This window comes from Glycine max, chromosome 18, assembly GCF_000004515.6.
Source record: "Glycine max cultivar Williams 82 chromosome 18, Glycine_max_v4.0, whole genome shotgun sequence".
NCBI classification, from domain to species: domain Eukaryota; kingdom Viridiplantae; phylum Streptophyta; class Magnoliopsida; order Fabales; family Fabaceae; genus Glycine; species Glycine max.
This window is the reverse complement of record NC_038254.2, coordinates 56,614,680-56,627,713: the sequence shown is the minus strand read 5'-3', so window position 1 is coordinate 56,627,713 and position 13,034 is coordinate 56,614,680. Positions and strand designations below refer to the sequence as shown.

At 31.0% G+C, this 13,034-nt stretch overlaps 1 protein-coding gene across 2 annotated transcripts; it reads right to left on the bottom strand.

Moving 5' to 3' along the window:
• Positions 1 to 784: 784 nt before the first annotated feature.
• LOC100808391 (uncharacterized) lies at positions 785 to 2,749 on the bottom strand. 2 transcript variants are annotated; one of them, NM_001254401.2, is made up of 2 exons: positions 2,361 to 2,691; positions 785 to 1,858 (listed from the first exon to the last, which is right to left on the bottom strand). In NM_001254401.2, exons 1-2 carry the CDS (start codon positions 2,622 to 2,624, stop codon positions 932 to 934), a joined length of 1,191 nt encoding a protein of 396 aa, NP_001241330.1. In that variant the 5' UTR covers positions 2,625 to 2,691; the 3' UTR covers positions 785 to 931. The 2 variants fall into 2 exon arrangements, with proteins under 2 accessions (NP_001241330.1, XP_006601830.1); XM_006601767.4 differs by having other exon boundaries at positions 803 to 1,861; positions 2,361 to 2,749.
• Positions 2,750 to 13,034: the final 10,285 nt, after the last annotated feature.

Here is a 13,034-nt window from a genome sequence, read left to right as displayed (position 1 = left end):
TTGAATCAAAACATTTTGACAAGGTGATATACTGCTTCCTATGACTCTAATCAAGGGCATTTGAGAGCCCGTGAATAATTTACTTCTCTTACTCTCTTTTTTCAGCTAATTTATCTCCCTTTTCTATGTTGGCATTACTGGTGGCGACATTATTTGATACACTAATGCCAGGGACAAAAGTCCATCATATTTGTCATATTATCTTGTATGAAGATCATTAAGGATGTCTGGAAGTCATTGATGACCTAACAACTCAAATTAGTGACAAAAAATCCAGAATATTGTGTATTCGTTTATTTTCGCTGTTCTTTCTTTGGATCGTCTGAGGTGCGGCTAATTAATAATATTTATTTACTATAGGTATACACGACAGGTCAGTTAGTGTTATTGTACTTGTTAAGTCATTTGTTAATGTTATAGAAAAAACTAAAACTGTTAAAGAAGAAAATTATAAGAATAAAAAATGCTAAAAAAAGTTTTAGAAATTAAAAAAAATTAAGAATTAAAAAAAATATTAAACCCTTTAAATATTACGGGTTTGAACTATCATATTTAATTTTTGAAATCTTTATGACACTAATAATCTCTCATGAAGGTAACTATATATAGTAATCATGATCATATAAAAAGTAAACTTAAACGAAGTATTAGTTATAAGATAATGATAATACACATATAGGTGATGGCATGGCAGATATGAGATATGTAGCATAAGAGAATGTTCTCATGGTATGGTATGTAGTAGAAATGGGGAAAGAAAAGAGACATTAGCTAAAAGTGAGTAAAAGAAAGCAGAATGAGCTTTGTTTCAAACTTGATGAAGCATTAACAGAGACATATAGCACCAATTTGAACAAACCATACACAAATATTCAAATTCAAACTCTAAATATGAAAGGCAATCAATCACAATGACAGGTAGCTAGTCTCTCTACTCAGTGAGGTAGACATTGAAATGCAGGATGGTGTCCACCCCATCAGTGGTGTGCTGGTCCTCCTTGAGAAGAGTCTCAAGTGAAGCATACCCTCTAGCATTCTCATACTTGCCAGTCCCACCAATCACTGCTACCTCAGATTCTGATGAAGCTGTCCTATGAATCCCAAAGAAATTGATACTGTCATCCACCACATCATGATGTTGATCATGCTCACCACCATGCACCAAAACTGTCAACAAAATGGTCTGGCTGCTACCATCCAATGAACTTGCCAAGTAGAACCCTTGTGCCTTTCCAATCACAGCAGAATCAAGCTCGTGCCCTTCAGTTAGCTGGTCGTCGATCACCGTCACCGAGCCGAACATGAGCTTCTGGATGGTGAATCCTGCAGGGAGGTTACCTGCTGAGACAAATGGTTGGTTGTTGCCACCAGTGACAGTGTTGCTGGTGCCACTGTTCTTGAACACAGTGGAGGATTGTGCACCACTGAGGCCTACAAGGTTTGGGAGATTGTTGTTGGTTATGATGCCGTTGAGCTTGGGGTTTACCAGTGGAATTCCTCCAGTGATTGGGAAGAGGTTGTTGTTGAGCTTTGAGAATGGTAGGCCAGTGACATCAGTGTTTGCTACTATTCCTGCTACCACTCTTGCTGATGGACGTGACCCTCCAAGGATGTCATGCATGAAGAAAGAAAAAGATGGCTCTTTTGCCAAAGAGTTTGGTGTCACTGGAGCCGCACTAGGGATAGCTGGAGTTTCCTCTTCAGCCGGTGCAGTGACAGCAGCTGGAGCTTCTGTTTCTGGAACTGGTGGCTCTACTTGGTTATCATCTTCCTCTCCAGAGTCTTCTGTAGTAGCAGGGTTCATGGTGGCGGCGGTTGCAGGTGTTTGGCCACTTGGCAAAGTGGTGGCAGGACCTACCTGCTATGATGCACAAATACGATACATGTATTAAATCCAATACAGGATACCACGTGTAACATACATGTCTATTCATAAAATATAATAAATATATAATTTCAATTTTACAAATCCAAATTAATAACATACTTCTAGGACATTAGTGAAAATAAAATAAAAATTATAAATCATTATCATCATCATCATCTTAAATTACTTCCTTCCTATGAAAAGTAGTATATCAATCTCATTCCTTTCTTTGAGATCATTCATAAATAGGACAATGTCCATTTTTTGGTCATTAATGGAAAATGTCTCTATATTTCTATACCACACATGCTTCCACGTCTCATATGTAATTGATTAGTTGTATTAGATTTTCTTAGCATTTTTAAAGGCATGGATAATTCACATATATGTATGGAAAAAGTATGCAAGAGTATATAGTATCTAATGTGTATCAGATTAGGATACATATACATATACGTGAAACAAATTAAAGTATGGGTGTTTCATGGCCTACCTGTGATATGGTGGTGGGTGCAGATGTTTGGCCACTTGGCAAAGTGGTGGCAGGATCTATCTGTGGTGTGGTGGTGACTGGAGCTGTTGTGAGTGAAGGATTGGTAGCTCCAGGTGCTGGTAGATTGCCTATGGCTTGGGGTTGGGATTCCACTTCATCTAGAATCCTTGCAGAGTTTGCGATAAAAAAGGTTGTGGTTATGAATAAGAGATAGAGGGTAGCCTTGCAAGTGTTGCCCCCATTGTGTAGGAAAATGTTGGCCATTTTACACACAAGAACTTGAACTTCAGTGGGGAGGTATTTTACTATGATTTCAGAGGAAGATTTCGTTGTTGATGAACCTGATTTGGGGATGTGTTATAAATATATATACACACACGTACAACTGGAGGGTATGTGTTTAATCTTCAAGTGGAGCTGATAGAATTTTTGGTCAACGAAAAAAGTGGAAAGAAAAACTATAAAGGAGTGGTTGGATATTGGTCTGTTACTGGGTGTTTTGGTTAAAACAACTCCTCATCAATTAGTATTGGTATTTGTTGCTAACAGAACTACATGATTACACTCACACTGCTTAATGATGTGATAAACAATTGGATAATCATGTAAAGCTACGTATATAAAAAGTTATATTTGGAGAGGGTGATAGCCTCTCGTATCAACTTTAGTATGACCAAGATACCATTAGACCGTAATGAAGTTACCAAAAGTTAGATGCATTTAATTTACAATAAAAAAAAATTAAACGCAAGGTGCGTGTCCCAAAATATATAGGATAAAAGATCTTTCCAGTGCAATTGTTCTTCCTTAAAACGATGGAAGACGAGTCTTGTTTTCTCAGGGATTATAGTTATAAATCGGACAATAGTAGGTGATTCTCCTTTTCAACTAACACCAGCGAAAATGAGGTTGAAGGTTAAATGAAAATTTTTGTTCTTACACTTAACTTTTAGATTTATTTTTTATATGAAAAATTATATTTATATTTTTATGTGAATTTTGTTTTACAAATTAGTCTCCAAAATTATAATGGTATGGAGTTGTTGTTTTTCATGTAAGGACCAAAAGTAAATGTGCCAAAATATATATAGAGACTAAAATATATTTTTTCTCGTAAGAATAAAATAGAACATAATTATCTTTTGATATAGTGATGAAAATGAAAAAATATTGTCAAATAATTTTTTCAGGCAGAAAGCAAAATGTAAAGTTTTAACATGTAGTAGGGATTAGAATAAAAATAATGTCAGGTTTAGGAATGGAGTTTTTAATATAATCGACATATAATATTCAGTGTATTTTAGTTCAATTTGAGCATAGCAAAAAACTTCTAAGAGTGCTTGATTTGGGCTATGAGAATGGAGACCAACCTGGAATTATTATCTCAAAATCATGTTAAAAACCTATAAAATTATGTGTTATTTTTAGTTTTTAGTGTTATTATGTTAGGGTATTATATCTCTGATTTGTTATTTAATTATTATTATTTTTTACCAAAAAATATTATTATTATTATTATTTTATTAATTCCGATTCAATCACTTAACCTTAAACAAATGTCTTGATACTAGTTCGATTTTCATAACATTGATTAGAATTAAATTCTAGTTGAAAAAAAATGGTTAAATACGTTCATTCTTGTTTGATATAGTTATTTTAATTTATACAGAGAAGGATGATTATCAATAAATGGATTTCTCTTCTTTGTAATCCCTATCTATCACCAACAATGTTTATTGAGTAGTTTGTTAACCCTAGGTGGGGTGCCATTGATTTGATAGGGGATCTATGTCTATGCCAGCAATTCCCCTCTTTTTCTTTAGCACCAAGCAGGCAATTGCTACTGTTGATCTGGTTTTCGCTTTCAAAAAAAGTAAATGCTATACAACTATAATAGAACCTGTTTTCAAAGTCGCACATCAATGTTCCACGTACGTAACTATTAAAACACAAAGCTGAAAAGTGCAGTAATTGTTTTCCTATTTCACCAATTGGTGCATGAAAGAGATGTTTGTGGAAAAAATCAACACTACATATTTTTTTCCAGTGTGTAGCAGTAGTGGAAAACAGCTCGTGAGTGGGTTTAGGCTTTTGATTTTGTTGTACCTGTATTATGGTACTATCATGCAAGTACCCTTTGCTCAATTAGAAATACTGTTGGATTGTTAGATAATGCACTATTAAAATCTTACTTTCAAACCTCTTAGCCTCTTATGTTTCAAAAATTAACTTTGTTTCTGCTCCCACATAATTTAATTTTAAGCTTGGCAAAAGTTACTTGTATCTTGAATTGATTAGTCTGCTTCAAGTAAATTATGCCAATCTGCTTGAGTAATTTAAGGATATGTTTCTGTTATCTGAGACAAGGAAGCTAAAGTTTGCAAAACAAAAGTTTACTTGAGATCTTCTCTGGCTTCAAATGGTATAAGAGAACTTAGAGAACAAACCTGAAATTAATCAAATAACAATTATTGAAAGGGCCTTCCAAAAATATTTCCCAAACAAGACTTCTTTGGCCTCTTCGAAGACATTATTTGGGTCAGCAAAGAAACAAATCCTTGTTTTATTATTTCTACTTTCTATCCAATATTTCTAAGGTAATTGATATTGTCTGAGAACACAAACTTCAAATTTTCAGGTGTCTCTGCCTGCAATAGAAACATACAACATATTCATGTATACAGCTCTAGTGTCTTATCTAAGCTCGAGGCAACACTACATCATGGAGTTGCTTGCTGATTGATTTAACAGTTACTTGGTCATCCTCATATAGAATCCAGAAAGGTTAGTCAAACCTAACTTCTAGTATATGAAATTTAGTATTGAACAGAATGTTAGAAACTAACCTTCAAAAATACCTAGCCTGTTTCAAGCAAGGCTTGCCTCTGACTCTGAGGTTGTTCTAACCAGCAAAACATGAATAGTTTACTAAGGTTTTTGCTATCAACCTGGGCACAACAGAGGTGGAGCTCATAGACAGAATCCATATGTATCAAACTAATCAAAGCACAAATTTCCAGGGTAAAATAAAAAAATTTCCGACTCATTTAAAAAAAAAATCCAATTATAAGGATACTTGCCTCTACTAAAGACTTACCCATTTTTCATTGATTTAATTATAGTTCCATAAAATTTGACTTTGATTTAATGCATCACAACAGTTATTGTGATCTGTTTCCATATGTGTATACAATAGGGGAAGATTCGGATCAATCTAGTCCTGAAAATAAGATTTATTCGAGTCACAAGCAAGTATATATATTCATTTAACTAAATTACATGGGTAAAAAAAAAATTGAAGTATCTACCTCTAAATCATCAATATAAAAGGTAATGATACATAGGCACCATTATAAACATTTATTTGATGCTTTTAAAAAAACATTTATTTGATACACTTCATCTTTGTTCTTTTTCAAATCTTTTCTTTTTATTATATCATATCACTTATTCTAATATTTTCCTTTTCTTTCATTTCTTTCTCAATAGGGTGAATGGAAGCTGTAGAAATATATAAAGGAGAAATATTATTATTTATATGACATCTCTGTTTTTCATTTGGGACAATTTATAAGTAATTTTACACATGTATTTTTCTCCTTATACTAAACGGTCTAAAATACTATCTTGCAAGTTTTTATTTTTCCTTTTCTTGCACTTTTCCTTCCAATTAAAACCAAACAGAAAATAAATCTATGTGGATAATTCTTATCTGATTTTGGGAATTTTGAAGGCGATGCCGTTTAATATTTGGTTTATTTTCCGCGTTGGAATGACCTTGCTCATGCTGAGTAGGTGCGATCGGTTTGGTCTCAATTCATCTCCTCTCTGCCCAATATTTCATGATTTCAACTTGGAATCGCTTTCATATGAAGATATATAGAGTTAAGGAATTACTTCACTTTTCTTTTTTCTTCTTCGGTTGCACAATTAAATTCAAAATAAATTTTCAAACATGTATTAGTTGTCATGATTATATATATTTAAAAGATTTATATCCGCTTAGCAAACAAATTAACAGTAATAACGGCACTTGGTCAATCGATGGACGAGTCCCTTTATTAACGTTTTTATAGAATTTCTCACTATATATTAACGTTTATGAATATATATAATTTTATTATAATGAGTAAAGTTTTACAAATTATTTTTCCACGAGTGCTCTAATTCATGTGGTATTTCACTAGTTATGAACAGTGTAATAATAATAATCAAAGAGTAAACATTTAGAATTCTTTATTATAGTATTTCAATATTTAGGCTAAAAATAAATGAATGCCTTTCAAATTAAGTGGACTAGACCAAAAGGTCAACATCTAAGTGGGAGTTAAAACTCCCTCCATTCTTACTATTGCTTCCCGCATTTTAGATTGAACTTTTTGGAATGTCATAGTACGCAGCAGAAAGCAATAATGAAATGCAGAAAGTAACATTCCTAGTGGATTTCATATTTAAAGACTTGCAGTTCATGCGGGCTACGTACACAGGCTAAACGGGCCTTCCATGGATTTTACTCATATATCCAACTCTACAAACACCACTCATCAGGTCATTATCAAATGGAAGAAAACCATGTTTTAAGTTAACAAACCAAGCAAGATAACTTAGGAAATGTTATAATGAAATTACTACTTTTTTTAATATTTAGAAATGACGAGGTGTTGAGGTTGGTAGTTATAAACTGATAATGGCGAGTACTAAACAATTATGACAAAACATAGTGCTAATAATTAGTGTCTATAAAAACTCATGAAAAAATTATTAGAAATCATGTTAAGTGATTATGGTAAAAATATATTAAAAATAGTTTTGATAAAAGTTTTTCATTTTTAATTATTAATCAATATTTTTATAACACTACTTATCATTTGTCAAATTAATTTTTAACCATAATTCTAAGGACACAATTTACATAAGGTTCTATATATAGTTATTGTATGTGTTGTTCTCTAATTAGAATTAAAATTTTATTTTAATAATACGCATGACAAAATTTGCATTAAAATATTATATATATTATCAAAATGAAACTTCAGAATAAAACATTCAAGATCTATAGAATTGTATTTAACTTAAATTTTATTCTTGTCCAAATTATGCGGCTGGTTAGTCAGTATTTGTAAAGGAAAAAAAGAAGAGCAAAAAGACCATTTAGCAGGAAAGAGGAAGGGAATATTTAGGGTTTGATGACATGCAAATTAAAGGCTCAAGGCGTTATTTTTGTTTGCTTAACTGTGAATTAAATATTACTACATATGTTAATGCATATTCCTCCTGCAATATTCGAAAATGCCTATATATTTGTGCTTTGATAAAATTCAGCAAGCGTGGCCTGCAGTGCAGTCATGGATATACAGAACAATTCTAGTTAGAGCAGAGAGTTCTGTGGCAGAATCCAGCATATGCTCGTCTATATATACAAATTGTTATGCGTGCTAGCTCTGTGTGTATGTCTCTCTCTTTATATATCAAATGATTAAAGTAATTCACTTTGTCTAAGCAAGTTGATTTGACTTTTATATTTCTCAATTATATATTAAATTCCTATTTAAACAGAAGTTGGAAGCCACTTCCATGTGTGGTTCCGGTGATTATCATAAATGGAGAGATTTTGTATAAAAATTGCAAACTCTTGGATAAAATTAGAGGTGTACGTATATATATATAGGAAAACTGAGAAATTAAGGGTTGAGCACTAGACATATAGTATTAAATTTAATCAATTAAGACATTTAGACATTGTGGATTTAATTAGGTGTGTAGGTCCCTCCTAAAGGACGCCTGCCCTATACATCGAAAGATGAGAAATAGATATATTTAACAAATTACATAAATGAATAAGAACAATAATCAACAAAAGATTAATTAAAAAAAATAAAAGTTGAAGAATATTCTTGAAGTGATGAAAGAGGGTTTGCTTGCGTTCTAAGGGGACATGCAATACAAAGTGCTAAGCCGAAAGGAGGAATTTATAGAAAGTTGGCCCCCTTTTCACCCTAATGACCAGCTCAGATACAAAATTGGATCAAGACCATGCTAAAACTACAAAAGGCATCTCTTTCTCCCTCAAATTTTTATGTTTTTAGATATAAACAGGCACAGCCTTAGTTACCTTTCTTTTCACAGACTAGTCCCTGTCACAGGATTACAAAAAAGTGACCATGTTTGTGTTTGTATTAGTACTTCTCATCCAAAAAAAAGAAAAATTAGTACTGTATATATAGGTTCCTGCAGATGGAAAGAAAAGAGCATGGCACAGAATATTGTACTCATATTACAGTACTACCATAGGTTACAGCTTTTTCTTAGTAATAACAATAATTATTATAATGAAGAAAAGAAAAAGGTTAAATAATAATTCATACAATTAATATTTAGTTATTTCTTTTTTATGTATATCTTTTTCTAAAAAACAATTGTGTTTGAAGTATGACACTGAATACTAAATATAAACATTGTTCCTAATGAAGATTCAAATCTTTGTTTTAACACATTGTGGGAGATTAAGGATATATGTTTGCTTTATAGTAGAAAGATTAATAGCATAAATTCCAATCAAGTTCAACATATAAGTAACATTGGTGTTTTGATAAAAATATGTTAGGAGTTGTCTTGGAGGATAATCCAAACATGCACTAATTTTCTTATCAAACACTTCTATAAAGTGGTTAATTTTGTAAAGTGGTTAAATTTGATTTTTTTTTTTATAAAAACAGTTTGATTTTTATAAAGTGGTTAAGTTTGATTTTTTTTCCCAAACAGTTTGATTTTTTTAAAGTTCGAATCAGATCGATTCATTTGATTATTACTTATATATAATTTGATTTTTCAAAGGATCAAACCGCTTCCAAAAAACATTTTGGTTAACCGAACCATTTCAATAAAATGGACTGTTCAATTTCTTCTCAAAATACTTCAGTTATTATAATAATTAGGTTTGGATTAGTTTTGGATATATACAGTACAATTTGTTTTTTTGTGTTTTATTTCACACTCATACCATTGTTATCATCTGGTTCCTTTCCAATAATATTCTTGCATAGGGTATTTGGATATCGATGTGTAGTCCTACATCTATCCTTAATAAAAGAAAATCTTTTCATTGATTTATAAGTGTCTTGCACCTTTTTATTTGCTGAGCTTAGAAGCTACGCTGCGCACTGTATAGGGAAATAATGGTTTTCCATAAAAGATGAAGAATCTTTACTTGCATGACTGACTAGGAGGCGATGTCATTTCCTCCTCCATTAATCAAATTGTATATGTGCATGCATGGTGATGGTGATGACAATACGGTCTGTAATTTGCATACTTGCAGTGGAGGACATGCCCTATATCTATCTATTTTTCTCACTTTCAAAGCTATGTATGTATGCAGCTGGGTCTAGGATGATTAGACTAGCAATCATCATTTTTGTAACTTCCGTGTTCCCGAGAGCCACAGTAAAAGAAAGAATATACATGATGGTGGTTCATAATATCTGCACATTTATTTTCTATTCTCTATATTTTTTTTAATAATTATTGCTCTCAATCAATTTTAAAATAGCAATTATCTTGTTCAGGTAATTAAATTTGTAATAGAAAAAAGTACTCAAAATAAACACTACTGTAACACATACTATGTCCGATTAACATTTCCCAAAAAAAGATATTTCAAGGAAATAAAAGAAAGTCTGTGGCTGTTTGTTATACAGTTGAATTGTGTTTCAGGTGGGCAGAACCAGAATTTCATTTGCCTATATTCAATTCCCAAGTTAGTCTTCCCTGGCTTGACTCCGAACTAATGTAACTCTACAGTAGAAGCACAAACTTGAGAGGTTTGTTTGTCGTACTATGCACTATGCAGCCCTGGCATTTTTACCAACCTCCAACCATCACATTAAAAAGTCATATCTATCATCATTTAAATTTCAGTTTTTATTTATAAAGTTACATAAAAGAAATTGAATTGCCAAAGAGCAAACAGATGTGATGCCAAAATATCTTATAGTAAATCTTAATTTACTATCTTAACTAACTTACTTTCATTTTAGCTTTTTCTCTTGTTTTATACTTGATGTCAGACGCATTTGTAACGAAAAAAAGTATAAAAATATTAAATATCTTGCAAAGTCCTTTTATCTGTATATAGTCAATTTATACTTTAATGGGTTGTAACAGTAAACCCTTTATGCTTTCTTTAATTTATCAAAGAAAAATTAAAGAAAGTAAAAAATAAATAAATAGAAAGTGAGATAATATTTTAAGTTGTTTGATAAGAAAAGAAAGTTAAAACTTGTATATAGTAAATGATAAATATCTCTAAGAAAGAAAAACAAGAATGAAAAATCAATGTTAATTTAATGTTTTTTTTAAATTTTACTTTTTACTTTTTTTTATATATAATTTTAAAGATGATAAATTAGAATTATCGATTTGGGTCAACCCTGACTCATTCAGGTTGACCCATTACATGTTAATATTCTTTTGACTTAAATAATTTTGACATTAAATTAAAATTTTCTTAACCCGGTCCAATCACTAGTAGGCCACAAGTTAAGCCAGCACATGGGTCAATCATTTTTCATATATAAAAAAATAAAAAATATTAAAATAAAACAATACAAATAGTTAATGGTTTTTTTTAATCACTATAAATTAAAATAAAAATATAACTAGTTATTTGTACTATAAAATAGATTAATATAACGTATAATAGTAGAAATAAACTAAAAAAACTAAATATGCATAAAATATTAACCTTAAAATAGAAATTAAAAATAAATATAAATTTAGTTTATCATTTATCATTTTAATAATTACAAAAAATTAAATAATTAAAATTAAATTTACACCACAATTAGCCCATCCTATCATGGAATAGTCCTCTTTGAGTCAATGAAATTTTGAGTAAAGTTGGACTAGGCCGAAATAAATTTGAACCTGAATGGTTACATTCCAATCTAACCTATTTGTGGCGCTTAATTATTGGGTCAACCCATTAAACTAGATTCATTTTCATACTCCTAAAAAGAATAGTTATGTGGGTCTTTCTATTATTCTTCTATATATCCTTCCACTTAATTAAACTAGACAAGAGAAGAGATTTGAGTTTTTGTCTTTTTCATCCTTACATTTTCATTCTTTCCTGTATCACTAGAACCAAACAAACTATTGAATTTGTTTGGTTTAGAAAATAAAATGGGAGCAAGAAAGTTAAAAATGAAATAACTTTTAAGGTTAGATAACATATAAAGAAAGTTTATTAATTTAGTTGTAGAAAATGAAAAGAAAAAATTATTGATGGTAGTAATATTATTATTTTGGCAAAGAATACATTTCGCAAAAAAGTTATTAATGGAAGGAATTTTATATTAATATTATTATTGGTTTTATTAATATAATAGTTATTTTATTATTATTATTTTTGTTATCATATAAGAAGTATTTTGGATAAATAAATAAAAGAGTAGAATATCCTCCATGTTCCCCTTTTAAGAGAGATGACCAAGAGAGGTGGGAAAATTTTCTTGTGAGTCCACACTAAAACTTTTCTTTCATCCTTCTTTCCAGCCTTTCATCCAAAAAGAAATGATGGACCTTTTTTATATCTGTGTTTTTCTTTCATTGACTTTCTTTTCCTCAACTTTAATTTCCACTAAACTAAACGAAGCCTTAGACGATACGAAAGACAAAAAGTATATTTGAATAATAACAATATAAAAAATTAATTTTCACACACACATATATATATACATATATAATTAATCAGATGATAATGTAAAATAATCTTTGCAATACTATCATTGCATTTTGATAAAAAAAAAGTTAATAATAAAAAGAAAACGTGGAGTGTGTTTTTACTCGTCATGATTGAGGTACAGTATTTTCCTTTTGGTTTTGCAAATTCAAATACATACGGGTAGTCTACATATAGTATAAGGACTTTAAAACATGGAGAAAAAGGCTATTATTAAAGCATTATATTTAGGAGTCTTCATGACAAAATGTCGTCACACCCCATTCAACAACATTCTTATTAGGCGAGGCGTTTGTATTCATGTACTAAATGATTTCCAAAAGATGCATGTAATAATATGTTATATAGTAGTATTTCAAATATATCATTCAATATTTTTGAAGCATTTGTTGATTTGTTGACCAAATGTTAGTGGATTGAAAGTACTAACCTATAAATTACGATATCACATGGCACTCCTATCTTAAAGCCCAAAAGTGGACCGTGCACACGAATCTGACAAATTTTAACCCCCATAAGCCATGCAATATTCTCTTTTTTCCCTCTCGGTTTCCTCAACTTACAGTTATCCCCCACACTCTCACATGCATGGACTGACATGGCCACTCATTATAACACATGCACATGCAAACACAACACTACTAAACAGTCACCCCCTCTCTCTTGGTTTTGGTAACAATTTCAAAAACACAAAAAAAAAAAAAACACAACTCCTTCCTCTTCCCTATCACACTTTTTCTCAAAAGTCAAGAGTCAATGCTCTAAGTATATATACACTATGGGTTAATTTTTTTTTGTTGAAAAAGAGGCTATATAGTAATATTTACTAGCCATATATAGTAGCAATTTAATTAGTGTCTTGTATGTGTTAAATTGGGCCTCACTCTTGTCTTGTATGTGTGGATGGATGAAATTGGTGATGATGGTCGTAT

Coding starts and splice junctions, on each gene's coding strand:
- LOC100808391 (XM_006601767.4), bottom strand. CDS start 2,624: ATGGCCAACATTTTCCTACACAATGGGGGCAACACTTGCAAGGCTACC. Junction 1,862..2,360: donor CACCCACCACCATATCACAG/GTAGGCCATGAA, acceptor TGTGCATCATAG/CAGGTAGGTCCTGCCACCAC.